General features: G+C 34.8%; 1 protein-coding gene across 6 annotated transcripts in view; it reads left to right on the forward strand.

Moving 5' to 3' along the window:
* The window catches only part of LOC149794260 (phospholipid transfer protein C2CD2L-like), a 148,911-nt gene that overhangs the window by 40,561 nt on the left and 81,581 nt on the right, over positions 1 to 26,769 (forward strand). For all 6 annotated transcript variants that reach the window (XM_089968398.1, XM_089968399.1, XM_089968395.1 and 3 more), the window contains exons 2-6: positions 5,773 to 5,868; positions 21,421 to 21,540; positions 22,895 to 22,999; positions 24,631 to 24,903; positions 26,107 to 26,239. In XM_089968398.1, the coding sequence (XP_089824524.1) occupies positions 5,773 to 5,868; positions 21,421 to 21,540; positions 22,895 to 22,999; positions 24,631 to 24,903; positions 26,107 to 26,239 (727 nt within the window). The remainder of the gene's footprint in view (positions 1 to 5,772; positions 5,869 to 21,420; positions 21,541 to 22,894; positions 23,000 to 24,630; positions 24,904 to 26,106; positions 26,240 to 26,769) is intronic.

The following is a 26,769-nucleotide window of genomic DNA, read 5'->3' on the forward strand; positions in this document are numbered from 1 at the left end:
CAGGAATCACATTGTTGATGGTTTTGTCATCATTGGCATCAAAGGCATCAGATTTTAGCATTTAGTTCAGTTTCTCTGACAATGAAATTGTGTGTACAGTCATAAAAGTTTATTACTCATTGTTGAGAGTATTAATGCCATGGACAAAAAGGCACAGTAACCTACTTTTTGCACTGGTGATTTTGTTAATATTTGTTCACTTTAATTAACTCAGTGTTGTATGTTAAGTCATGAAATTTGATGGTGGTATTCATCTAGGAGGGTTCTTAGTATAGGCAAAACAGGTCACAAGGGCAATTTCTTACATTTGTACCTTTGTTTGGGTTCTGGATTAGGCAGTGGTGGAGCATTTGGAAGAATTATTGCTTTTAGCTCACCCGCTCATGAAGTTAAGTGAGTTATAGGATGGCCCATTGTCAGTCACTTTTTGCCTCATCTGTCTTGTGATTGACAGGCATTGCCCGTTTGGTCAAGTGAGTTATAGGATGGCCCCATGTCAGTCAGTCTTTTTGCATCGACCATATTGTGACAGGTGATTATAAATGAAATTCATGCATGTTAGAGATAGGACCATGATTGGGCTTGTCGGCACTATGAGAACTTTATTTTAGATCATAGTCTTTTACAATTGAGATGAGTTTTATTTTGGTGAGATCTGCATGTATACACTACCGGCTTCATAGTAATCTTTTGATTGACTTAGCATTTTATGACTCTGGAGACAAAATTCAGATTTTAATCCACTTTGGTAAATGAGCTTATGTTGTCATTGTCATTAACAAGTTCTGTAATAAGTGAGGTCATGCTGCATGTGATTGGCTGAGGTTGTTACCTCACTTGAGACTGTATTTATCATCATGCTTTTTCAAAACTTTGTAAATGGGTTTCCATCAGCAAGATCTTATGTCTTCAGGTATAAAAAAGAGACTATGCATAAATAATTATGCCTATATTATACATTGGAATAATGGCAAGTTTCTTTATTAAAGATAATCAGCTCCTAATTTACTTGCTGCCATCTTGAAAATCTGATTGCTATTCTTAAATGGAAGGTCATGTATTTAAAATATTGTTATCTCTCCTCTTCTCCAAATGGATGGCTATATCAGCATTGGGTTTTCATCAGTATACTTCTTAAGATATCTTGTTAGTCCTAAATGAAAATGGTGCCAATTTTATGTCCAATATGGCTGCCATAATGGCTGTTGTAAAAATCTTGAGGTCACTAATACCTCCCTGAATGGATGATCATTTTCCATATATACAGTGTATTGTAATCTTGTTTGTTGCATATCAGCAGAGGAGTTCACAAGTCAAGGTCAAGGTCAGGATCAAGGTCACAGGGATTGTTTAGTCATATGTGGCTGGGGTTTCACCAGTCAGTTTATGTGTTTTTTCTTACATGTGAAAAAATACATGATTAATATTGTGAATCAATAGTTACAGTTCTTGCAGGGTTGGAAAGGACTTAGAAAGATCTTTTTTTTTTCCGAATGGAAATTTTCATAAAATGGCTTTAAAAATTCTTGTTTTTTTCTTCAGTTATATATATATATATATATATATATATATATATATATATATATATATATATATATATATATATATATATATATATATATATATATATATATATATATATATATATATATAAAATTTAGGGGAGTGATACAAAAGTTTCCACCTTGTTCTATGTTTGCCCAGAAAAGGATTTTTCAAAACAAATATCCCCCTCCGTTACATAAATGAGTACATGTATTGGCCCTGGATCAATGACCATTAAGACTTGAGTCTGAACTCCAGTGATACAAGCTACAAGTGATTTAGAAAATTTGTTAAGCCTAACTATTTGTGGTGAAGCTTTTGAAAATAAAATTTGTCTCATCTTTTAGAAAAAATACATGACATATTGAAGTAATGCCGATATTTTTTTGCAGTGACATAGCGACTTTATTTATTTAGAGAAGGTAATGACATTGCTTTTTGTAGATAGGACACTTTAAGCGACATCATCTTAACATGACATTTGACTAGTTATTTTTAGATTTAAGTCCAGTTTGAAATATTATGCTCCAAAAGGTTCAATGTATCATCTTGAGAATCTGGGATGCAAGATTGAGAGTTGAAAATCCCCTTGGTGTCAGAACTGGGGGTCAGATTAATGCTTTGGGGCTCTCTGATGTACAAAAGTAAATAGAAACGCTGAAAAGTTTTATGACTGCAGGACCTGATTAAGTTTTAGGAGTTCAGATAATTAAATGTTTTTAAAATTGCTTCTGAATTGTTAGTTGATTACATAGGTTCACTATTATTGCAGAGGTAAAAGTTCATGAAACCAATTTCCCCTTTAGAAAGAGATCAATGCAATCAAAAATTTTGGTACTTAATGTTACAAGCTTGTGTTTTAGAGATATTTATGGTATGGTTGCTAGGATACCAATGGAGAGCATCTGCTTGAAAACCTGAAATGAAAGCCAAGTATTCTGCTAGTTTAATCAGACTGGCATGCAGATAATCTCAAGCTTTAATTTCATGTGAAAACAATTGGCTGGAAAACAATTGGATGGAAATCTTAAAATAATTAAAGTTGAATACTGTTGTTGTTGTTGTGGAGTTTAATGCCATTTTTCAGCACACGATAGGCTATGCATCGTGGCCAGTATTAATGGTGGAGGAAGAACCCGGGAAAACCCCGGAAAGAACCACCAACCCATGAGAAGCTACTGGCAAGCTTTCTCACATACCCACATTGGCCGAATCAGACTCGAACCCACACAGACAGAGGTGAGATGGCAATGATCCCTAACGGAGAGAGCTTTAGACCACTCGACCACTCGGGGCCCCAAATTTAGTAGGTAGCTTGATTGTAAAGAAACTTCAGCTGAGTTTCTGAGCATTGCTTCAGTACAGAGTCTCATTCCACACTATTTCACTTCTCTCTTGGGAACTATTCATACATTGTGTTATCTGGCGGGATATAGTTTTTCTTAGGCTTTGGCTCAAATTTATTTAGTATGCTGTGTTTCACACAATATAAATGGCGCATGACTACAGTAACTGCTGGATCAGGTGCACATCAAATAGTCAAATACAGAATTCTGTAGTCAAGGGGGCAATCATACTGTACTAAAATAGGTCCTGCAGTTAACTAATATGTGCGTGTGTGTGTGTGTGTGTGTGTGTGTGTGTCTTGGTTCTGCAAAACATTTTGTGCCACAGTATGGATACAAAATACCACGCTCCTGTTTATAGCAAATAAACCATATTATAAATTTTGAATTTGCTTGGCCGTTTATGTTATTTATTTTAAAAAACCCATTGGGGAATGCATATTATTATTATTATTATTATTATTATTGTATTAATAATGCACATATTTGTTTATCAACACTATAAATACATGTACATGATAATAATGATATTATTAAAACTTTCCAACGCTGATCTCCACTTTCAAGTCAATATAAAGAACATTCACCCAGCAGCAATAACCTCATTTTTATTTTTAGGGATTGATATCAGGAATGGCTACTCATCTGAAGTGCACATTGTGAAAGGGGTCTATCGATGGTATCACAGTACCATTTGTTTTTCCACAGACCTTAATGCTAATGTTTGGTGAAATAAATATGTCTTCTGTCCTACTTTAGTGTGTGACACACTTTTCTAGAGAGCAGGCTGTTAGATTGTCAGTTTGACAAGGACAGAACCAGGTACTTCATTGCATTTAAGAGAGACAGAACTGGAACTATAGACAGGGAAGAATTATTTAGTCACAACAGATACATGTTAAGTCATGTGTATTGCATTTAAAAAATAAAAAACATAATCTCACATGTTGCCAAAAGGCTCAACTTTTTTTTAAAAGCCTAACAGAAAGTACAAGTTTTTCATAATGCACCAATCACAGTTTGTTTTGTTGTTTATTTTTTAATAGAATGTTCCCTACACCGTAAACTCCACCCATCTGGACTTGTGCAATTGGTACTCTTAGTGATATAGTGTAACATGGTCATATTCTGACCAATAGGGTTATTCTGACCATGGATGTACGTCCTGCTGTTTACAGCAAAGATATGCAAATTACTTGCTGTGTTCTTTTTTTTTATTTGTGCACAAGCGTATGCAAATTAGTAAAGATGTTTCTAGGGGACGAGAGCATTGCGTGACAAAATGATTGCCTCAGTATTCTCTCTTATGCGCAAGTTCAGAAACGGCATTCATAAAAACAAATTTCAGTACCCTAGTCAGGCATCAGTCATCAGAGATTTGTATAGCTTTCAATAACATAATTATTATGTTATCTTAGCTTTGAAATAATGCTTTGTCTTGCTAAACAAGTGAAAATTGCACCAGTTTTATGACAAATAACAATAGTATGCAATGTTCTGTATAGTGGTCAGATTTGACCCATGTTCTTTATCATGAGAGGGCATTTCCGACCAAGAACACAAGCTTAAAGAAAATGTAGAATTATAATTAGTTTGTATTGAACTTTGAAGAAGAAAAAAAAAAACCAGGAATAAATATGTAATTAAAAACAATAAATTAAAAATTAACGGTACAGATGTAAACAAAAATAAAATGTTACTTCTCTCCACAATTATCTCTATAACAACATCCACAATTATCTCTATAACAACATCCACAATTATCTCTATAACACTTCAACTTTTTATCTGCTATCTCTCTGTCTGTAAAAAAACCCCAACAATTTAAAGCTTTTAAATCTGTCAAGATAAACGAAATCTTTGTATTTTATAGATGAAACTTGTATTTGTATGGTCCATATATGGTGGTCGGAATTACACACATCCAAGGTCAGAATAAGCCACAACATGGTCCGATTTACACCCTGCATATATAGTCATTATAAAATCACTTTTCAGTAACAATAACTCAAATTGTATGCCTTTTTTAATAGTGAAACTTGTTGCTAAATTGACTGCTTCCTGTATCATTTTTAGGTACACAGTAGTCAGCTTCAATAATGAAGTTGTCTATGTCATGTCCACAACCTCAGTGGTTGGAATATCCCCAGATTACCCTAATAGGCAGGGTAACCTTTAAGTGGGATGCCAGCATCAGGGCAAGATCTTTAATATGAGATTGGGCCAGTGAACATAAAACGTACTTAATAAACAAAGCAGAAAATGTTTAGTGGACATAAGAAATTAGGTAAAATTCAAGCAGAAAACAATTGTCCTGACAATCTTTGGATGATGCAGTCTTACAAAGGAATATGTATATTTGATACAGTAACATACACTAGTTAATAACTAAAAAGGAAGAAATTTTTATTTTTTTGTAATCCAAAATTTTCTCACAAGTTGGATTTAATGCAGATATCTTTCGCAACATCATATTTTAACACCATGTTGGCATACATGACACATAATAATAGGGTGATTATAGATTCATAAATATAATTATATTTGTTATATTCTAAATTTGTTTGTGACAAATACAGATCTTTTGCATAAAAAAATAATAATATATTTTGTGAATTACTTGGTCATGAGAATGTGATGTTAGTATCGTTAAATTCATGACAGGATTACTGTCAGATTTACATACATTCCTTGTAGTAACAGAAACTTATGAAGTACAGTACAGTGAAAAAGGATGCTAGCTTGTTGATAAAAATAGAAAAAAGGATTTTATATATATAAATATGGAGTGCAAATTTTACCTGCACTCCAGTGTACTTTTATATTTTGGAAAATGCCAATTAACATATGGAATTTATCTATTGATATGTTATTTTTGCAGGGCCCAGTTCAGTTGAAGTTTGAAAGAGTCCAGTCTGGTAGTCTTCCACCTAAGTTCAGTGAAGTCACCTTTGATTCTGGACCAGAAGATAAATATGTAAGTAACCATTGATACCCTTCAGCTTTCTCTCACTCACCCTTCCTTACTGACAGAAACAAGATAGGATACCACCAAAATCTGGGTGAAAGGCCTAAACCTTTGTATTGTGTTGTATGCTGTTTTCTTTAACCCTCTAATTATGGCCAGGAAGCCAGTCTAACTCTTGTAGAGTAGTAGAAGACATAATCCAAGGGTTGTGAGTTCCGTACTTTCCCAGACCAGTTCTGGTTGTCTGCCTGGATGTGTCCTTGTGCAAAGCAGATAGCTCTTATTTCCACTGCATCATGTAGCCAGTACTGTTTTAAAAGTGCCTTTAAAACAACAACAACAACACAACCACCACCAACAAACTGTGCTCAGGTCTGTGTTGGAGGAAGCTTGATATACCATTTATTTTGACTCAAACGTGTTTCTCTCCCACCACACCCAAAATTAAGGTTAATTTTAAAAATTTGTTTCAAATAAGCTCAGCATTAAAGTTTTTTGCTTTCAAACTATACAAATAATGAGGCAAATCAAATAGGGGGTCCCTTCTTAGTGCAACATCAGTTGATAGAAATTAAAATTTTGTACTACCAAAACTCCCGGTTTCAGTTTTCTATTGATGTCCAAGTAGATCAAACAAGGGAGATAAATATCTGGATCTGTCATTCACTTGTAATATTTTCTGTCTTACTATGTTAAAAGCATACACAGATTTGTACCTCATTGAATTTCAGCCATTCATTTTTCCATTGGTCTTAATGGGAGTGGGTTTCATAACACCTAATCCTGGGGAGAGGACTGAAGGGGCCAGAAATTGTACAAACATTTAGATTGTACATTCTTGGTTAAGTTTTTGCATTTTGCTCAGGATTATTGCACACTGTATATGTACTGTTATACCTGGAATAATGAAACAGCATTTCACCATCATCACAAAAGTAGGTTGCTGTGACCCTTATTTAAAGTTTCACTGACTTTGGTTACCATATACATTCACTTATAACCCGAGTCCAACTGAAAACTGCACAGACCTAGATCTGCAATTGCATAATGCACTGGCATATCTGGATGTGTGCAGTTAGGGGTAATCACTAGAACAAACATATACCCGGATCAGCAGGTGCAGTTTGCCTTGGCAGATCTAGATCTTTGTTGTTTGCAGTTTGAATCAACTTAAAAGTGAGTATATGTGGTAAATTTTCTGATTTCAGTTTATTTTCAGCTTAGCAAGTAGTGCTAAAACAGGATATGAAGTCATTCCTGTGGATTGAAATTACCCATAGTGCATTTTATTCCATTGTGTTTGGAAGTACACTTCCTAAAAGAAAGGACATTATTTCTGAATGGAAAGACCAATCCAATCATGTTATTTAACAGTTTTTAAATAAAAAAAAGCCAAACAAATAATCAGCATACTACTACTACTACTAATACTACTACTACTACTACTAATAATAATAATAACAACCAACATCGCAGTCTTGTTCAATTGTTATTTATTTCTGTGTAAAAAATGATTCGGTTATGTAATTCATTTCATTGAAATATAATCAAAATTAACTATTACATAATGAAACAAGTGTCTGTTGACATCTAAATAAGTGATTGCTTTTGTAAAGATTGAAATGTCTTCATGACTTATCAATTGTGGTATATTGCAGAGTCCTAGCATATCTAGGTAGATTTATGGCTGCTGAAACTCGGCCCTTTCATTAATACATTAACACTAGGTTAGTTATTAAAGCAATTAGTTATTGGACATTTATTTTTTAATATGCATTTTCATTTGGAAATAGCATTCATCTGTATTTGATTGAGAGGATTTGTTCAGAATTTGGCAACCTACTGTAAGGTTTATGAAGTTGTTGGACAATGGTGTGTTTGGCTTCATAGTCCTGACTACAGCTGTTTCAGTGGGTATCCAAAAAGGTACATGTACCTGTATGTTAATCATATGGTTAACTGAATAGCAGCCACGTTTGCAAATACAGTGTAATTTGAGTTGGACATTTTGAATAGGTGATGTCACTCTAATATATTCAGCTACAGTTATTTTTAAACCTGAAATATATTCGAGGCTGCAGAAATGTATAAAGCAAACTATATGAACAACTTTGGTATTAAGGACCACTATTAGGGCCCCTGGACATCGAGCTGTGTGAACACATTTTCCAGCTGTCTATTCAAACTTCCTATAGCCACCAAAGCTCAACAGCCTATTTACATAACTAGATTCCATTTAAAAGTTGAATTGCCAGTTATACATAGACATGCCTTTTAAATGTTTTGTCCTTTTAGGTCCAATTTTAACATAGTTATCACACTTTTTCCATTAATTGAAAATCTTGACTATAGCAGAACCTTGTAAACAGCATATTCAGGAACCAATTAATCATAGTCTGATGCAATTTTTACATTATCAGATGTTGACGTTGCAGGTTTTCTCTTGTTGACTACATTTTGAGTTATGCCTATTGACAATTGCCATCATATCTTCAAGAACAGTCTGTCATATCATCACATGAGTGCTGATTAAAACAGGCATGGCTCAAGAAAAGTCAAAAAAATATTTTTATGCAATTTGGTATAAACACTGTTATAGACCTATATGTGTATTTTATGGACTTTAATGTGTCTTTTATGGGTTTTGTCTCATCATCTGCATTTTGGATAGAGTTATGGCCCTTGACAGTTAACATATCTTCACATGTGATGGTGCTTGTAACTGGCATAGCTCAAGAACCATTCAACATAGTCTGATCCGGTTTGGTATGAACATTATCTCAGTTCTAGATGTAGCTTTGTTTTCTTTCCTTTCTCCATCATCTCCTCATGACATTATCTTTACACTGAACGCTGCTTGTATTGTGAGGTCTTGCAGTATTTCAAGCATTCCACATCATCAGTGCCACTTAATGCCATCTTCTCTTAAGGCTTGTTTTTTAAAAATAAGTTCCTGTCTTTAAGGACCATTGCATTGAGCAGGGAGGGTGTCCTTGGTGATGGACCATTGTTGACATTTAGAATTCAAGGAATGCCAGAAAATTATAGAACAAATATTCCCATACATCACCTACATCTTGTAAATTAATTTGCAGGAAGATAGGCATGCATGAAAAATTAAGGGAAATGCCAATATTCTTGCAGTCAGCAGCTGCATAATGGCAGAACAGCATGCTGCTAATATGTTAATTGGTTATGTCTGACTTTCCAGATGTGTTTATTCATCTGACGTCATGGGGGTACAATTTTTTTGCATTATTTTGATCTAGAAACTATGAGTGATTCCAAATCCTCCTTTTTCTCTCCATGTACAGCTATTGGTGAGGTATTTATTATAGAGATGGATGCAAGGATCCAGTATTGATTAAAGGAGCAGGCAGTATAAAATTCACACTTGGGTGCTTTTTACTTTGCTGGTCATAGAACAGGAGAGCTTATGGATTGGTCATTTTTGTTGTCTGTTGTCCATTGTCCATCTGTCCACTAGCACAGGAGTGTTATCACTAAACTACTTGGATGGCTGTGGAAGTTTTACATACATTCATTCCATGGTTTAGTTGGTACTGATGAAAATGATGCTGCTCAGACATCCAGTATGACCACCACAATGGCTGCCCTGAGATCCAGCAAAGGATCAGTTGTGTCCAGGATTGATTAAAATAAATGCAATAAACAAGCGCACTAAAGTTAATCCTCCCGAGCAAACCTGTAGTAACCTACCGGAGACCAAAGCACCTCAAGGACATCCTAGTCAGGGCGAAGCTAATGCCAGTCACTAATCTAGACCACCCTAGTAAATCTGGCCCTTGTGGCAATAAAAGGTGGAAAACCCGTCAGCATATGATAGAGACCAGGATATTTTCTAGCACAGTGACTAGAGAAAAACTAAACATACATGGTCCAAACAAAATGTGCAAAATATTGTAATTTATCTCATCACATGTAAGATCTGTAGCATCCAGTATGTCGGAGAAACTGAGAAACTACACGAAAGGATCAATCATCATAGATCTGATTGGATAACAAAGAAGCTGTATAGAACCCGGTCACAGAACACTTCTTCCGTGGCCAAACTTTCAGTGATTGCAATTGCTCACAACCGCAACCGTAGTTCTGAAACCAGAAAAGAAAAGGAATCTTACTGGATACGCTGCCTTAGAACATTGAAACCAAGAAGACTAGAAATAGACAGCCATGCACAATACAAATTAGCTTTTTGCAGCCGACATATTTTCTTTTAAATAATTATCTACATTTGCTTATTAGTCACCAAATAGCCTATAATTACTATGATAACAATGAAATATCCGGGATAAAATTTGCGCTTACATAAATTTACACAAAATAACATGTTAATTTGGCCTATCATTTTCTAGGTCAATATAAAATATTTTCCAGCATCTGCAACAGGCTGAAATAACAGTTGAAACATAAAAATGTTAAAGGTTTCATATATATATATATATATATATATATATATATATATATATATATATATATATATATATATAAAAACTTTAAATATATACTGTATAATACAAAATATTATTTTTTATCTATTTGTTGCTGTTTTTTATAAATAATGTGGCAAGATGCACCAAGCAAAGATTGTAAAATCAAAACAAGCTAATGCTTTTGTTTGAGATTGTGTACGCTTGTCGTTTACTAACCACTGAGTGTGTATTATTTTTTGCACAACTTGCAAATCACTTTTGTCTGGTTTAGATTGACTTTATTTGCTAGACTATCTCCACTTTTCTGGAACCCAAAGTAGGCCCACACTTTTGGATGTTTCTTCCAGGAAATTCAGAAAGTTCACTTTCACTTTGGCTTGCCATTTTTAAAGCAGGTCACTTATATCATGGCTAAATTATGTTTAAAAAATGGATACAAATCAAACAAAATATACATCATAATTTCATTAATTTAGCATATGTGTAGTCTATATTATAATTTCTGAAACTGGTTGATTAAATTTATATATTTTGGGGTTATTCCAACTCAATAATAAATCTGTCAAGAAAAGTTATACTTGATTAATCAATGAAACTGGTTGAAAGAGTGATGCTCAAGTAATTCCTTAAATTTGAATGGCACTACTTATCGATGATCCTCTTAAATAAATAGTTGTATTAACATTATGTTTTTACTGAAAGACTAAGTATTATATCTGGTTTGTCCCAAATGAAAATGGTGCTGGTCTGACCTTCAATATAATCACCACAAAAATATCATCATGTAGCTATTTCTCTGAGATGGCTGGTTATATCAACATTGGACTTTCACAAAAGAGTTATGAGGTCTAGTTGGTCCTGAATGAAAATGGTGCCAGTCTGATTTTTGGTTTGGCCACTATGGCAGCCATCTTGAAAATCTTGTTATTGTTGTTCCTTCAAAACAGATTGCTCTAGTGGCTAGACCATCTGCCTCGGATGCAAGAGGTTGCCAGTTTAAACCTCAGCCAAGTCATACAAAGACTTATAAAAATGCTACTAGCAGTTGCCTTGCATGGTGCTCAGCATTAAGAGGTTAGTGTTGGGACCAGTCAGCCTGGTGTCAGTATAGTGTGACTGGGTGGGACATGATGCTACATGTCCGCAGTAGTGCTAGACATCACTATAAACTGCCACACTTTAGACATAGCATTATGACCAAACTTTTTAAAGATATGTTAAAAATCCTGAAAGCTAACTCAACACAAGTTTTTACCAGAATATTTCTTGTTGGTCATAAATTAAAATGATTTTCATCAAGTATGGTTTCTATGGCATCCATTTTAGAATCTTAATGTTGCTAGTCTTTATACTCTGTAAATTTTCTTACACCATAAAATTATTTTTACCCATAATTATTTGTACACCCTCCCCACAACTTTTAAAACAAGAAAAGTATGTCAAATTACAGACATTACAATATTATAATAAAATGAAAATGAAATTTAAAACGTACTAGTTCATAGCTTATTGGGTAGTGACAGTGGAGTAGACCACTCTGGTGGCCGAAGTGGTTAGAGTGTCCGCCTCAGATGGTGGAGGTTGTGGCTTCAAACCCAGGCCTAGTCATACCAAAGACATAAAAATGGTACTAGCAACTGCCTTGCTTGGCGCTCAGCATTAAGAGGTTAGTGTTAGGACTGGTCGGCCAGGTGTTACAATAATGTGACTGGGTGGGACATCATGCTACATGTCTGTGGCATGATGCCCCAGTGCTAGATGTCACTATAAACTGCCACACTGCAGACATCATAGCGATGTGACTGGAAGACTGTTAAGGCTACGTTAAAACTCCAATTCACACAAACACATACAGCGACAATAGAGTCAATATGGGGTTCACGTTGGTAGCTATTCAGCAAAAAAAAAGGTCTTTCTGAAAGAATTGGAGGGAGCATCAGCCAATAAATATATTTGCATGATAAATCATATGCACCTGTGTAAACAGATAATTGTTTACTTATGCAATATGAAATATACCAGAAAAAGAGTTGGCATCATACCTGTGGAAAAGGTCATTCCCTCACTATCTCATCCAGACCTCACCCTGTGTGGCATTTCTTCTGACAAGTTGTATCTCAGAATAATTTTGTATAATAGCATCAGATTGTGTTTTAATTCTTGGATAAATATGCAGCAGTTTAAAATCATAAAACAGACATACAGCTGCATGTTACCCCAAGGCAAGTAAAATGAGGTCGTGGAAAATGCATGTTGACCTAGACAAAGAGGGAACCAACAGTTTGATATATGTTTATATGTTTATATATATATATATATATATATATATATATATATATATATATATATATATATATATATATATATATGGCTGTATATATATATATATATATGGCTGCATGAGGAAAAGCCAAGGTGCACCTAACCTTGATGATAACCATATGTACTTGAATATAATTGAATATAAGTCAAATCAAACTGCAAACAACAGATTCTTATCTGCCCTTGCATAATGCCTGCAGATCAGGCACTGTATTGTTTATTCTGCTGATTACTCCAAACAAACTGCATACACCCACAACTGCCAGTGCATGATGCACTAGCAGGTCTGGGTCTATGCAGTTTGCAATAAGACTTGACTTATAACACTGGTCAACAGTGAAATCATTACTGACTTGAAAAGGCCCTAATCTGTAGTATTTTGGTGTGCCGAACACGAATATAACCGTGAAAAATTTGTATTGGCTCTCGTTTTGAAGATATTCATATACCTCATTTTCTATGTTTCACTGTGTAAATTTCTCCAGTAGGACTGCAGCAACATCCGGAATAATGATGTAACATTGCATAATACCATCATGCTCACATCATCCACAGTTGATTGCATCATTTTCTGATGCAATGCAATACTAATACCATGCGGCTGCTGAAGTAAGTTGACGTCAGCAGTGTACTATACATGTGTAGGCCTATTATACTAATGCCAGGCGGCTGCTGAAGCTGACGTAAGCAGTGTACTATATAAAGCCCAATCAGATAGGTTCAGCATTTAAAATATTTTAGACGTTGTGCGAGACAGTTCAAGCTACTGTTACATAAAACTTATTATTTTATCCATTTACGTACAATAAAGAACAGTAATGCCTCGAAAGTGTGTTAATACCGCGGACAATTTTTGCTATATTTGTGGGGAAGTGACATTTGCCAACCAGAAGAAAAGTATCAATTCTCAAGTGAAGAAGGCATATCATCTTTACTTCGGATGCAAGGTTGGTGACCAAGACAAGCCTTGGGCTCCGCATATATGCTGTGCTACATGTACAACACAGCTTTCACAGTGGTTGAATTGCAAAAGGTCATCAATGCCGTTTGCAGTCCCAATGGTGTGGAGAGAGCCAAGCAACCACCTAAATGACTGTTACTTCTGCTTGGTTCCTCCTCTTTCCGGCGGAATAACGAAGCGAAAGAAGTCGAGAATAGTCTACCCAAACATTCCGTCTGCATTGAGACCAGTTCCACATGGTGAGGGACTTCCTATTCCAGAACCTCCAGCAGAATATTCTCTTGATTCATCTGATGAAGACAAAGGTGAGTCGACCTGTTCTTCTCCTGGTCCATCAGCATGCAGTGATCCAGATTTTCACTGTGGTGCATCATCAACCCCACACAGAATAACACAGGAAGAACTAAATGACCTGATTCGTGATTTGGACTTATCAAAGAACAAGGCAGAATTGCTAGGATCAAGACTCCAACAATGGAATCTTCTAGAAGAAGATGTCACAATTACTGCATATCGAAAGCGCCACCAGCAATTGGAGCCTTTCTTCAGAAAGGAAAGTAATCTGATATTCTGTTCCGATATTGAGGGCCTCATGAATGCTTTAAAAATCACTCATGACCCACAAGAATGGAGACTATTTGTGGACTCTTCGAAACTGAGTCTCAAGGCTGTGCTTTTGCACAATGGAAACATTCTTCCATCTATTTCAGTAGCGTATGCTGTCCACATGAAAGAGACATACGATAACTTAAGGCAGCTACTGAATTCCATTGAGTATAACATGTACAGCTGGCACCTCTGTGGTGATTTGAAGGTAGTTGCCCTTTTAATGGGACTGCAGCAAGGATATACAAAATACATGTGTTTCTTATGCGAGTGGGATAGCCGAGCAAGGGAAATGCACTACATGAGGAAGGAATGGACTCACAGGCAGAATGTAGCCATTGGAGAGAAGAATATCCAACACCCAGCTCTGGTTGAGGCTCAGAAAATCTTGCTACCACCCCTTCACATCAAACTAGGTTTGATGAAGAACTTCGTGAAAGCCATTGACCGGACTTTGCCAGCATTCCGATACCTGCATGAAAAATTCCCTCGACTCAGCGAAGCAAAGATTAAAGAGGGAGTTTTTGTGGGTCCTCAGATTCGAGAGCTTTTCAAAGATGACCGGTTCAACAACTTGCTGGAAGGTGACGCGAAACAAGCATGGAATGCTTTTCGCCTAGTTTCTACAAACTTCCTCGGAAATGTTAGGGCAGAAAACTATAAGGAACTAGTAGAAGACATGTTGATGAAGTATAAGAAACTTGGCTGCAATATGTCTCTAAAGATTCACTTCCTTCATTCCCATTTGGATTTCTTTCCTAGCAACTGTGGTATTGTTAGTGATGAACACGGCGAACGTTTTCATCAAGATATCGCAACAATGGAACAAAGATACCAGGGAAAATGGTCCACTACAATGCTGGCTGACTACTGCTGGACACTCCTCAGAGATGCTCCCGAACAGCTGTACAAGAGACAGGCGAAGAAATCTAAGATGTAGTCAATGACTTGATTTTTTATAGGTAGGCTATTACAGTTGACCTTTTACTATTGGAATGCATTTCGTTATGTAAACATTAATTTCTTGCAGATTACAAAAAAACTAGAGCCAATTTTGCAATTTGACTGTCATATTCGTGTTCAGCACATAAAAATTGATAAGAATTGACTAATTTTATTTCAGTAACATGACTTTTGTAAAAATTTGTTGTCCAGTGTAATCAAGTATATATGGTGTTTAACAAAAGGAAACTTGGCAACAATCGGTTTATGTTCATACCTTAAGTAGCATGCTTGGCTCAGTAAAAATTATAACCACATTGCAGCTAAAATTTACCTGCAGATTAGGGAATCATGTGACAGTAAGTGGGTACTATTTCTGGGTACATGTATGCTTTCTCATTGATGTGAAATCATATACACATTGTGGAGTGAGACAGGTGGAATCTAACACTTAGCAATGTATGCAAAAGGCTTTCTTTTGGTTTTTAGCATACCTTTTTTTTTTATGTCATAGTATTTTAGTCTAAATCGTAAATTGTTTGTTGAAGCAGTGTCAGGTACATAGATTATAACAGGATTCTTTTGATGCCAAAACTTAACTTCAGATTCCATTGACTTGTTGGCTAACATATAAAAAATAATAAGCAAACAAACATCAGTTTTAAGTTTGAGTGTGATAAATTTTAAAGTAATCTTTGGTCTGGATTTTACTTCTGATGCTGTCATATAGCCCAGTTTGATAACATTATTTACCTCCCTTAAAGAATAACTGCAGAGTTATCATTCTTGAAATGAGTGTACATTAGTTACTTTTGGGGAGCCTTGTAACAATAGATTTAAACAAAGGTAAAGGCGATCCATCAAATTTAAATGTTACAAGTATGTAACATAAATGCTCTGAAAAATACCATTCTTTACTTGAATCGTAAAACATTGACTGATTTACAACCTCTGTTGCTTTTGAAATCATCTTTAAGCAGGAAATAAATTGTAAAATGTTTCATTTGCTCTTTAAGATTTATAAGTGTGTCAATTGCAGTGAAACATAATAATTTATTGCTATCAAACTGGGTCATGTTCAAACAATTTGGACTTCACGCTTAATAACATGAATCTTTGAATTAGATTTAAAGTGCATTTTAGTAGAATTGTATGTGTAGTTTTTCTGCTTACATAAATGTTTACCCTAGTTTTGTTTCAAATGATAGAAAGTTTGCTTAAACTTGAGGGGATGTAAATTGTAAATATGTGGGAGAAATAGAGAAACAAATGTCATTTATAAATTTGCCAAAGCACTTACCCTTCTTTTTTGGTAATGAATAACTTAATCATGAAAATACAAATTACCCATAACAACAACAACAATAACATAGCAAGCTTGTGAAGAAATATGGGGTTTGAATTTATGTGAGTACATCGAAGAAAACTAATATATATTAAGATTGAAATAAAAGATATATGAACCTGTTGGGGAAATACCAAACTTTGGATTTTGCCATCTCGGCAACAACTATATAGATGAAATTGCACTCAGTCAGTTAGATACAGGCAAATAAGATAATGACTTTAATATTTGCATTTTGAGAAATTATGCAACTGAATATATTAATTATACGTTTCCTTTTTCTTAACATGAAAATGTTTTCGAATTAATCTTGTACAGAGCTATAAACCACTAAGTACTTGCCGCAAGTACAAATCGGGCTACCAGAACCAGAGTTCATGTGCCATAATGGTGTTAACTTAAAAAGTCATGAACCAATAGTTGCATTTCAAAGTTACTTTGTAAAACTTTCTGTAAGTGCAGATGACTGCAAAGCTATTGAGTTGAGAACGAGAAAACAGTCCAAGTGCATATAACTGCAAAGCTATTGAATTGAGAACGAGAAAACAGTCCAAGTGCAGATGACCAATGTTCCCTCTAAGCTGCGCACGCATGCGGCAGTGCAGCTGCTCAGACTGCCCTGCGCAGCTGAATTCTTCTCTGCACAGTAGATGAAAATTACCAAATATTTAATCCAACATTAATGCTCAAGTCACCGTAATGCTTGCTACCATTCACTTAGAGGGAACGTTGCAGATGACTGCAAGGCTATTGAGTTGAGAACAAGTGCACAGAATGGAATGTTGATAGACATGGTCGATTAACTTTGTCAAAGTTTGGGATGATTTGTAAAAAGCTACCCAACTCTCCACCCAACTCCATCTTAAAGATAGTCATGGGATACACAAATTTCACATGTGATAGTGAACCGCTCCGGTGGTAAAGTGGTTAGAGCGTCCACCTCGGATGCAGGAGGTCGTGGGTTTGATCCCCAGCTGATTCGTACCAAAGACTTACAAAAATGGTACTAGCACCTGCCTCACTTGGTGCTTAGCATTAAGAGGTTAGTGTTATGACTTGTTGGCCTGGTGTCAGAATAATGTGACTGGGTGGGACATCATGCTACATGTCTGCGGCATGATGCCCCAGTGTTAGACATCACCATAAACTGTCATACTGCAGACATCATAGCGATATGACTGAAAAATTGTTAAAGCTACGTTAAAAATCCAAATCACAAACACACACACATGTGATAGTGTGAAATGGGGCAACAGCCATGAAGCAGCTGCACATAGGTTTTATGTGAAAGAATCACTCTCAAAGCACCCAGTGATATCTGTAAAAGAGTCTGGATTTATAATCAATCCCAAATTTCCACACATGGGTTGAAGTCATTCATATTATTATCAGGTGCAGGGACAATTTGCAATTTCACAATACCAGTACAAATGGTGTGACTTTTATGTGTGGACGTTCTGTATTTTTTTGACATTGAATTTTGGGAAAGTATAGTCACACGATGTTGAATGAATTTTACCTCCATGCAGTAGTCCCTGAAATTTGTACTAGACATATTAAATGTGGAAAAGACTTAAAACCATTAGGTGATACATAATTCAGTATTGTCAAAACAATCAATGTCTGTGTTAGTTGGATACTTTTAAAAGAAAAGAAAGGAATTGAAATAGTATTTTCAGATTTTTTATGCTGTTCAATTTATGTTCCCTTAAATTGTGATTTCTAGAATAAATTTATGTGTGCATTGTATTAAAAACCATTAAGAACAATGACCTGTTGTGAGATGTGGTTACTGTCAAGTTGCATGAACAGTACTACTTCAATACATCTTTTTCTGAGTAAATTTAAACGGGGATAATCATAATACTACATTTTACGTGCAAATTAAATCAAAGTTATGTGCATATCTTTTCTAATTTTTCATGATTATTTCCACAATAACCTGACATAAAGTTCATACCAGTATTGATATATTTTATGTAAGCATCCATTTATATAAAATTTATACAATCTGAAAATTTTAGTCTTGATTTGGAGTTTTGTGCTAAGGAGATTGATAATTATTATCCATGGTTGGGGCTGAGAAAGCATGCAACTCATATTGCCCCCCCCACTTTGCAATGAGAATATTAAATATTTTGTCCTAAGGAAAATTCCAACTTTGTATATTTGTAATTTTTCATTGCCGTAAATTTAGAGACTTTGAATCATCTGTAGAAAATTTTTAATGTGCACTTGTTTTTGGCTAAGATAATATTTTTAAAAAATGTTTGGAATCGTTCTGTCTCTTGTGTTGTGGAGTCACACTTTTATAACCAGAACCAGATGGCTGAAGTTTCTGAATCCATAATTCTGCAACTGTAATTACATACAACTCCTCAAGCAAGGTTTGAATAAATTTAGTATACAGATTAAACCATGATGAAGGGCATTTAATTACAAATCTCTAATGAATAATTGCAAGCCATGCCACTGGTGTCATGATCTGTGGCACATGTAATGATGTAACGTTCAGCATGCCTAATTAGGTCATAAGAAACAAGACTAGTCACTGAAGTGAAATCTAAATATTTTAAGCCAGATTAGAAAAGAAAACCATTCATCTTGGAATTTGCTATCACAGTGGCCGTTTTTTACATGCCTGCCATACGGTGGAGCTATTGTGTTTGCCTTCTGCTCAATGACATTAGCTGTCCAGCATCATCAGTTACCAGTCTTGTGGAAAGTTTGTACTTGGGGTATGGAAGAAACCTGTTGATTTCAGGCTACGAAGTCCAAAAAGGTTAGGTCACTGCGAACATATTGGTTGCTGGTTAATTTTGTCTGCCCATCCATGTTGTACCAATGTGGTTTCTGGTTAATTTTGTCTGCCCATCCATGTTGTACCAATGTGGTTTCTGGTTAATTTTGTCTGCCCATCCATGTTGTACCAATGTGGTTTCTGGTTAATTTTGTCTGCCCATCCATGTTGTACCAATGTGGTTTCTGGTTAATTTTGTCTGCCCATCCATGTACCAATGTGGTTTCTGGTTAATTTTGTCTGCCCATCCATGTTGTACCAATGTGGTTTCTGGTTAATTTTGTCTGCCCATCCATGTTGTACCAATGTGGTTTCTGGTTAATTTTGTCTGCCCATCCATGTTGTACCAATGTGGTTTCTGGTTAATTTTGTCTGCCCATCCATGTTGTACCAATGTGGTTTCTGGTTAATTTTGTCTGCCCATCCATGTTGTACCAATGTGGTTTCTGGTTAATTTTGTCTGCCCATCCATGTACCAATGTCGTTTCTGGTTAATTTTTTCTGCCCATCCATGTTGTACCAATGTGGTTTCTGGTTAATTTTGTCTGCCCATCCATGTTGTACCAATGTAGTTTCTGGTTAATTTTGTCTGCCCATCCATGTTGTACCAATGTGGTTTCTGGTTAATTTTGACTGCCCATCCATGTTGTACCAATGTGGTTTCTTCACAGTAAATTTAATTCTCCACCATCTACAGTTACCAAACTTTGTGGAAAACTCTACTTTGGATAAGGAAAACCCCATTTTAGCACTGAGGTCAAAAGGTCAAAGGGCATGTTCCTTGTAACAAGAAAGAAGAAAAATGGTTTCATGCAATAACTAGTTCTTAACCATAATATGCCTTTTCATAGTACTCCTTATTTCTTAGTTATTCCTCAGCTTCTGACTGAGTCTTTTGTAGTTACTAATTCATTATTGTTATCGTGATACTGGTAACTTCTAGTTACTAATTCATTATTGTTATTGCTAAGCTAGTAATTTTGTTGTTACTAATTCATTATTGTTATTGCTAGCTAGTAATTTTGTTGTTACTAATTCATTATTGTTATTGCCTGCAAGTAATTTGTATTTACTAATTCAATATTGTTATTGCATTCCAATAATTTGTAGTTACTAATTCATTATTGTTATTGCATGCTAGTAATGTGTAATTACTAATTCATTATTGATATTGCATGCTAGTAATTCGTAGTTAAATTATTGTTATTGCATACTTGTAATTTGTAGTTACAAATTCATTATTGTTATTGCATGCTTGTAATTTGTAGTTACAAATTCATTATTGTTATTGCATGCTTGTAATTTGTAGTTACAAATTCATTATTGTTATTGCATGCTGGTAATTTAGTAGTTAAAATTCATTATTGATATTTCATGCTAGTAATTTGTAGTTACTAATTCATTATTGTTTTTGCATGCTTGTAATTTGTAGTTACTAATTCATTATTGTTATTGCATGCTAGTAATTTGTAGTTAAAATTCATTATTGTTATTGCATGCTTGTAATTTGTAGTTACTAATACATTATTGTTATTGCATGCTAGTAATTTGTAGTTAAAATTCATTATTGATATTTCATGCTAGTAATTTGTAGTTACTAATTCATTATTGCTTTTGCATGCTGGTAATTTGTAGTTAATAATTCATTATTGTTGTTGCATGCTAGTAATTTGTAGTTAAAATTCATTATTGTTATTGCATGCTTGTAATTTGTAGGTACTAATTCATTATTGATATTGCATGCTAGTAATTTGCAGTTAGAATTATTGATATTGCATGCTAGCTGTTGGCAGTTATTATTTCATTATTATTGTTGGATGCATGTGAGAAAAATGAAACGTAGAGGTAAATGCAGGACAAAGATTGAGTTAGTGTCATTGTCATGCATTTCTATGACATTGGAGTCCAGGTGTGATGGCTTCTTACTGATTGACCTATGACCTATGAACTTAATTGTTTCATTTAATTTTGTCGGGTAACATAAGATAGTGACAGCAACACTGTCATCGTATGCAACCAATAGAAGAAAGATTTTTGCATATATGAAACATAATACAGTATAGTTTGTCACAGTATATAAAGGATCATCTCAAATCAGTAAACCTGGATTTTATATTATTTCATTTTCTAGGATGTTCATGCAGTGGTGGATTCGCGTGATCTTTCGCTGGCAGTTTTTGCCTCTCAACAAACTCACGAGGGTGTCCGGCTGTGTAACCTGACTGTGAGCATTCTCAAACTGCGTGGAATGGTGAGTCAGCAATATGCACCATATATTCTACCCAGCAAGCCACCTTTTATCATAAACAGCAAGCCAGCTGTTACTCACTTAATGTAAACATAGTCCTTTTCAACCAGATGTCTCACTTGGCTTTGTAAGATATTCACAAACAAGTATATGGTTAAAAACTGAGTTTTTCTTGTGATGCCAGAATGAGGATTTCACAAAAATTGGAAAAGTGATTTGACTGGCTGATGAGAGGAGATATCTTAAGCTTACAAAAATGTTTGGCTTCAGTAATTGCACAAATTATATATGGATCAATTTTGGGTTAGAGAAATGTTCTTTTAGTTTACTTCTCTGCAGATCACTTCAGCACCAAAGAGGGATATAGATGAACCTGTACTAATGAAAATGCTTAATTTATAAAAAAAAGATCTTTACTTTTTCTCAGATACACAGTTATACATTGAAAATTATGGCATCAGGGTCTGAAAGAATTGTATTAATCAGGGGTCAGCAACCTATTTTACAGGGTATGTCACTATTTTCCAGATTAATTACAAAATGAATGAGTGCGTGCCACCAGTAAGAGAGTAACACTGTTAAAATCAAGATTTGTGACATGCATGTTGTAAGTTGCCAACCCTTGGTATAAATGATGCTTTTCTGCCATCATTATTGCAGTTTTTTTCAAGCCATTTGTAATTACCAGTCAGGATGATATAGTGTTATACACTGGGCATGGATCATTCTGACTTGAAACCTTCGAAAGGTTTTAATTTTAATTTTTGAAATAAATGCTGCTCACAAATAAATATGGTATTACCTGCACACTGCCATACTATATACAATGAATCACTGCTGATCCAAATTCTTGGTCATACCAATCAATTTAATACCCACCACAGGTGTGATTTTAGCATAAAGTACATTGTTTACTCTTATTCATCTGTATGTTCATATGTCTGTCTGATTTAGTCTCCTACTAAGGTCAGTTTTTTAGGCACTATGGTGGGGCATTCAGGATCAATCAACAGTTTTTGTTGTGTATCCTGTTGATTTTGAATGATCTGTGTACTTTTTGTTGAGTCTGCATGTTGGCATTCATGTTCATGTGGTTCAATTGATTTGGACATACATTTGCCCATCCACACCCAGGATGAATGTATTTTTACATGCCATCATTACAGGAGCTTGGTGGGGGGGGGGGGGGTCCACATTCAGGCCATGGCCATCTTGTATTTCCCAGAGGACACTTTTTGTTTCAAAGGAAATTGTAGAAACTTGGTTACATACAACTGACATGTTACTCACATTTGTGGTAGAGAATAATCAAGAGGTATCACCATTGATGAAAAAGTTGATCTTCTCTGTGTTTCAGTTAAAAGTCCACTGCTTCAGGAAGGAACATGACATGATGGCAGAAATTGCCTTTGAGGGCAGACCAGACATCAAGGTTGCTGGCAAGCCTGTTAATCCATACCAGGTATATTAAATTTAGGAGGGGGGAGCACATAATATTCCATAATAATGTCTCAATAATAGGGAATTGTGTGCGATATAGTATCATACACCTTTACCATATTGCCAATCAAATTCATTATGCACTCCATTTTGTATGCAATTGCATCATTCAATACACAGATCTTAAAGGTTTTTCATCAAGCATGAATGACACTGGTAGAACATTTTAAACAGTACAGTTACTTTTTAGCTGTCATGTAGATAAATAAATAATTTCATCTCCAATAGGCACCAGTCGATGAATAAGTGCCATGGCGAACTTAGTTAAAATCTTGTCACATTATCCTAAATGGATGGCCATGTCAGCATCGGGTTTTAACCAGAACTCTTCTAATGGTATCCATTTTGTCCTGAATGAAAATAGTGCCAATCTTAAATTCACTTTGGCTGATGCAGTGGCCAATTTTGAAATTCTTCTTGCTTAAGATTTGTGCTGATAGTCTCAGCACTCAGCAGTTAAAAGGAAAAAATGGTTTTATTTTGAATTCCTGGAAATTCTTTTCAGCCATTGGAGCATCTTCCCCTTGAAGGACTTTGTTAATTATTATTGTTAATTATTATTATGAAAAAGAATTTAATTGTATAATACAGACTACAGTGAGGTAGTATGCTTAAAAATGTCACAAATGAATGAATTTCCAAATAATTGGAAAGAATAAACAGTGGCCAAATAATATAGCCATGCAGATATATGAATAAGTAATGACCAAATAAGGCATTCATGCAGATGCATGTGAAGGTAAATTATGGTTAATTTTTATTAAATTATTCAAAACTTTGTTGGTATTTTTGCATGGTAATTGAAGTTTTTAGTATTAATGGCATCATTATGAGAAGTTGGCACTCTGAACAAACTTTGTAGATGGAACATTTTGTTCATTTTACAAATATAAAAAAGTTATTGCCAAAAACATGCAAAAAGGAATTTAAACAAAGTTTGCCTTTAGCCAGAATAGTTAAACTTTCTGACATCTATGATTGATGCATCATTTCTGTAAGTAAGCAAGTCCTTGATTGGAAAAAGTGAGCTTTAAATATAATTATTTGTAAAATGTTATTTTACAAAACTTAAAATAATTTTATTAAAATTTTTGCTTAAATCAGTTGAACTATATTTTGTATGATAACTCATCTGTGTAATTCCATACATTTAAGAAACAAATTAGAGGTTTGGTCTACCCTTGTTTATTCACTTTATTATGAGGCTTACACAAGAGTTAAAGTTTCCCAAACATGAAACGCTAATGAAATATTCTTTGGAGAAAAAAAAAGAAATGGGTGTAATTCTTGTTTGATATGTGTGTATATTATTGATAAAATATTTTTGTGGGTATCAATTTTGGTGGGTTGGGGTAGGTTTACATTTTGGCTGGTATCAAATTTGTGGATTGGGGATAGTGGAATACTGTTTTCACAGAAGGATCATTGTTGCATTTTTTTTAACATGTTGTTTGCAACTAGCATGATATTAAAAAAGTTGGTAATCCATGTTAAACAGATTTCATGGTAACCAGTTAAAATAATCTATTCTTGTATTGTACAGTGCATTGATACCATGACATTATTATATTCTGGGTACATGAAACATTTCAGGACCCAGCAGATCTTGTTGATATAGGAGTAACAGAGGAGATAATCCGCAACACGGTTTGCCTGGCGAGTACCACCATCAATTTGAGCAAGTGGATTAAGGGCTCTGACATTCCTTTTGGCCAGCCAGCTCCAGTCTCTCCTGACAATACTCAGGCAGTCTCTAGTCCACGGCTCCTTCAGCAAACCATCCAACAAGCTCCTCCTAGCCCACGTTCGCAGCAGCAACAGCAGCAAGTGTTTGAACCAATAGAAGCCAAGGAATATCAGAGTGCTGTATGTAAATTATCAACTGACATTACTGTGTTTCAAAGAAAGTTTTTAAAAAAAAAATTGCTATCATAATTCTTGACAAAAGGAGTATTAGTTTTTTGAAAAAGCATATAGTTTTCTTGTACTGTATTTCATGTAGTTTTTCGTACACAATCCAGTTATCAAAATAATAATTATTTAAATGTATAATAATTTTTCATACATATCACTTTGTATTTTTCGAAAAAAATCCATTAAATTATCGGACATAAAATTTCTACTAAGATGATTTACGTTTGCAAAAAAATATATAAAAAATACAATATTGGCATATTGTTTTTACAAAAATTAATAATTAATGATTGATGCCTAAGCATGGGCACATGCAGCATAGGTCAAGGGAGGTCACATGACCCCCCCAAATCATACTGCAAATATAAATACACACACACACACACACATGAGACAGAAAATATAGGTTTACTTCATACGTTTGTACCGTTAGGTTGTAGAGTAGCATGTGTTCCATTAACTTGTTCAGGTACGATCCCATTATTTTTCATATACGGTCAGTACCACCAAATGATAATTATTTATTTTACATATAATTTTTCGTACACTGAAATAAATCATTAATTTTTCGTGTATGAAAAATTACATGAAATATGGTATGTTGTGAATTCAGTTTAGTTCATCAGTGAAGTAATCATGGATTTCATAATTACTAATAAGCAATAAATTTAACGAATAAATAAACAGTTCTTGAAAGCATCTCTTCCAATACTTACAAACTGATAACATGAACAAATTTTTAAAAATTTAATTTCATTTTAGTATAAATATTTAAATAGTTCAGAAAATTGTTCTCAACATATTATTGCATCCAAACAAATTTACCATTATAGTTGCATGATACAGTTTTATTGTACTTGTATTATGATATTTCATATTGCTACACCTATCATTTAGCAATCAGAGGAGAGCCATGATGGCTCAGTGGGTAATGTGCCAGCCTCATAATCAGCGAGTCATGGTTTGAATCCGGCCTTGACCAAATGAGATAAGCTGCAATGGTGTTTCTCTGGTCAACATACTCTACTCACATTGCCTCAGCAGTAACTTGTCTTTTATTTACTGACGTGCTATTAAACACTAATCAGAATAATATGTTATACAGATTGCCATGCATTTCATATGCATGTTTCATCATATCTTTTATGATTCCAGTTTCAGGCCCCCTCCCAGTTAAGAGCTCCTCCTCCCAAGACTGCCAAGCCAAACCGCTCACAGAACTTGTCAGAGGACAAACGACTCCTTGTGAAGGTCATTAAGGCTAGTGGTCTCAACAACAAAGGACAAGGTACTATCATTCAAAAAAATTTGAAGAGCAAAGAATTTTTACAAAGTTATGAAACTCTTTGTAGGTGTAACATGCACTAAACTTCAACCAGGATCTACACTGATCATTCTGGTTATATGTGCAGTTAATATGGATATTTCATGGTAGTGTCATTGGTCATGATCAGCTGTTAATGTTACTGAATTACCTGTTATGTGTAGTAACTGTTTGTACTTAAAATTTTATTTTATCATATGCTCATTTTTTTTCTCCATTAACTACATTGTCAAATCGTGCAGTATTTTTCCATTCTGCATGGCATCATATTGCACAACAGATATATATCTAAAAATAGTATCATGTATTGGAAACTATTTTGCAAACAATGTACACTCATGCAGCAGAGCTTTAGCTTTGGTTTTAATAGATTAGTTAGTGGATGAACTAAATAATCTGTTTCGTCCATTTGAAAGTAGAGAAGATAAATTTAATGATGTGGACGAGTTTACTGAGTCACAAAAAAAACTTTTGAATGATTGATGTTGTAGGGT

Source organism: Sinohyriopsis cumingii, chromosome 8 (assembly GCF_028554795.1).
Source record: "Sinohyriopsis cumingii isolate HCF-2022 chromosome 8, ASM2855479v2, whole genome shotgun sequence".
In the NCBI taxonomy this organism is placed as follows: domain Eukaryota; kingdom Metazoa; phylum Mollusca; class Bivalvia; order Unionida; family Unionidae; genus Sinohyriopsis; species Sinohyriopsis cumingii.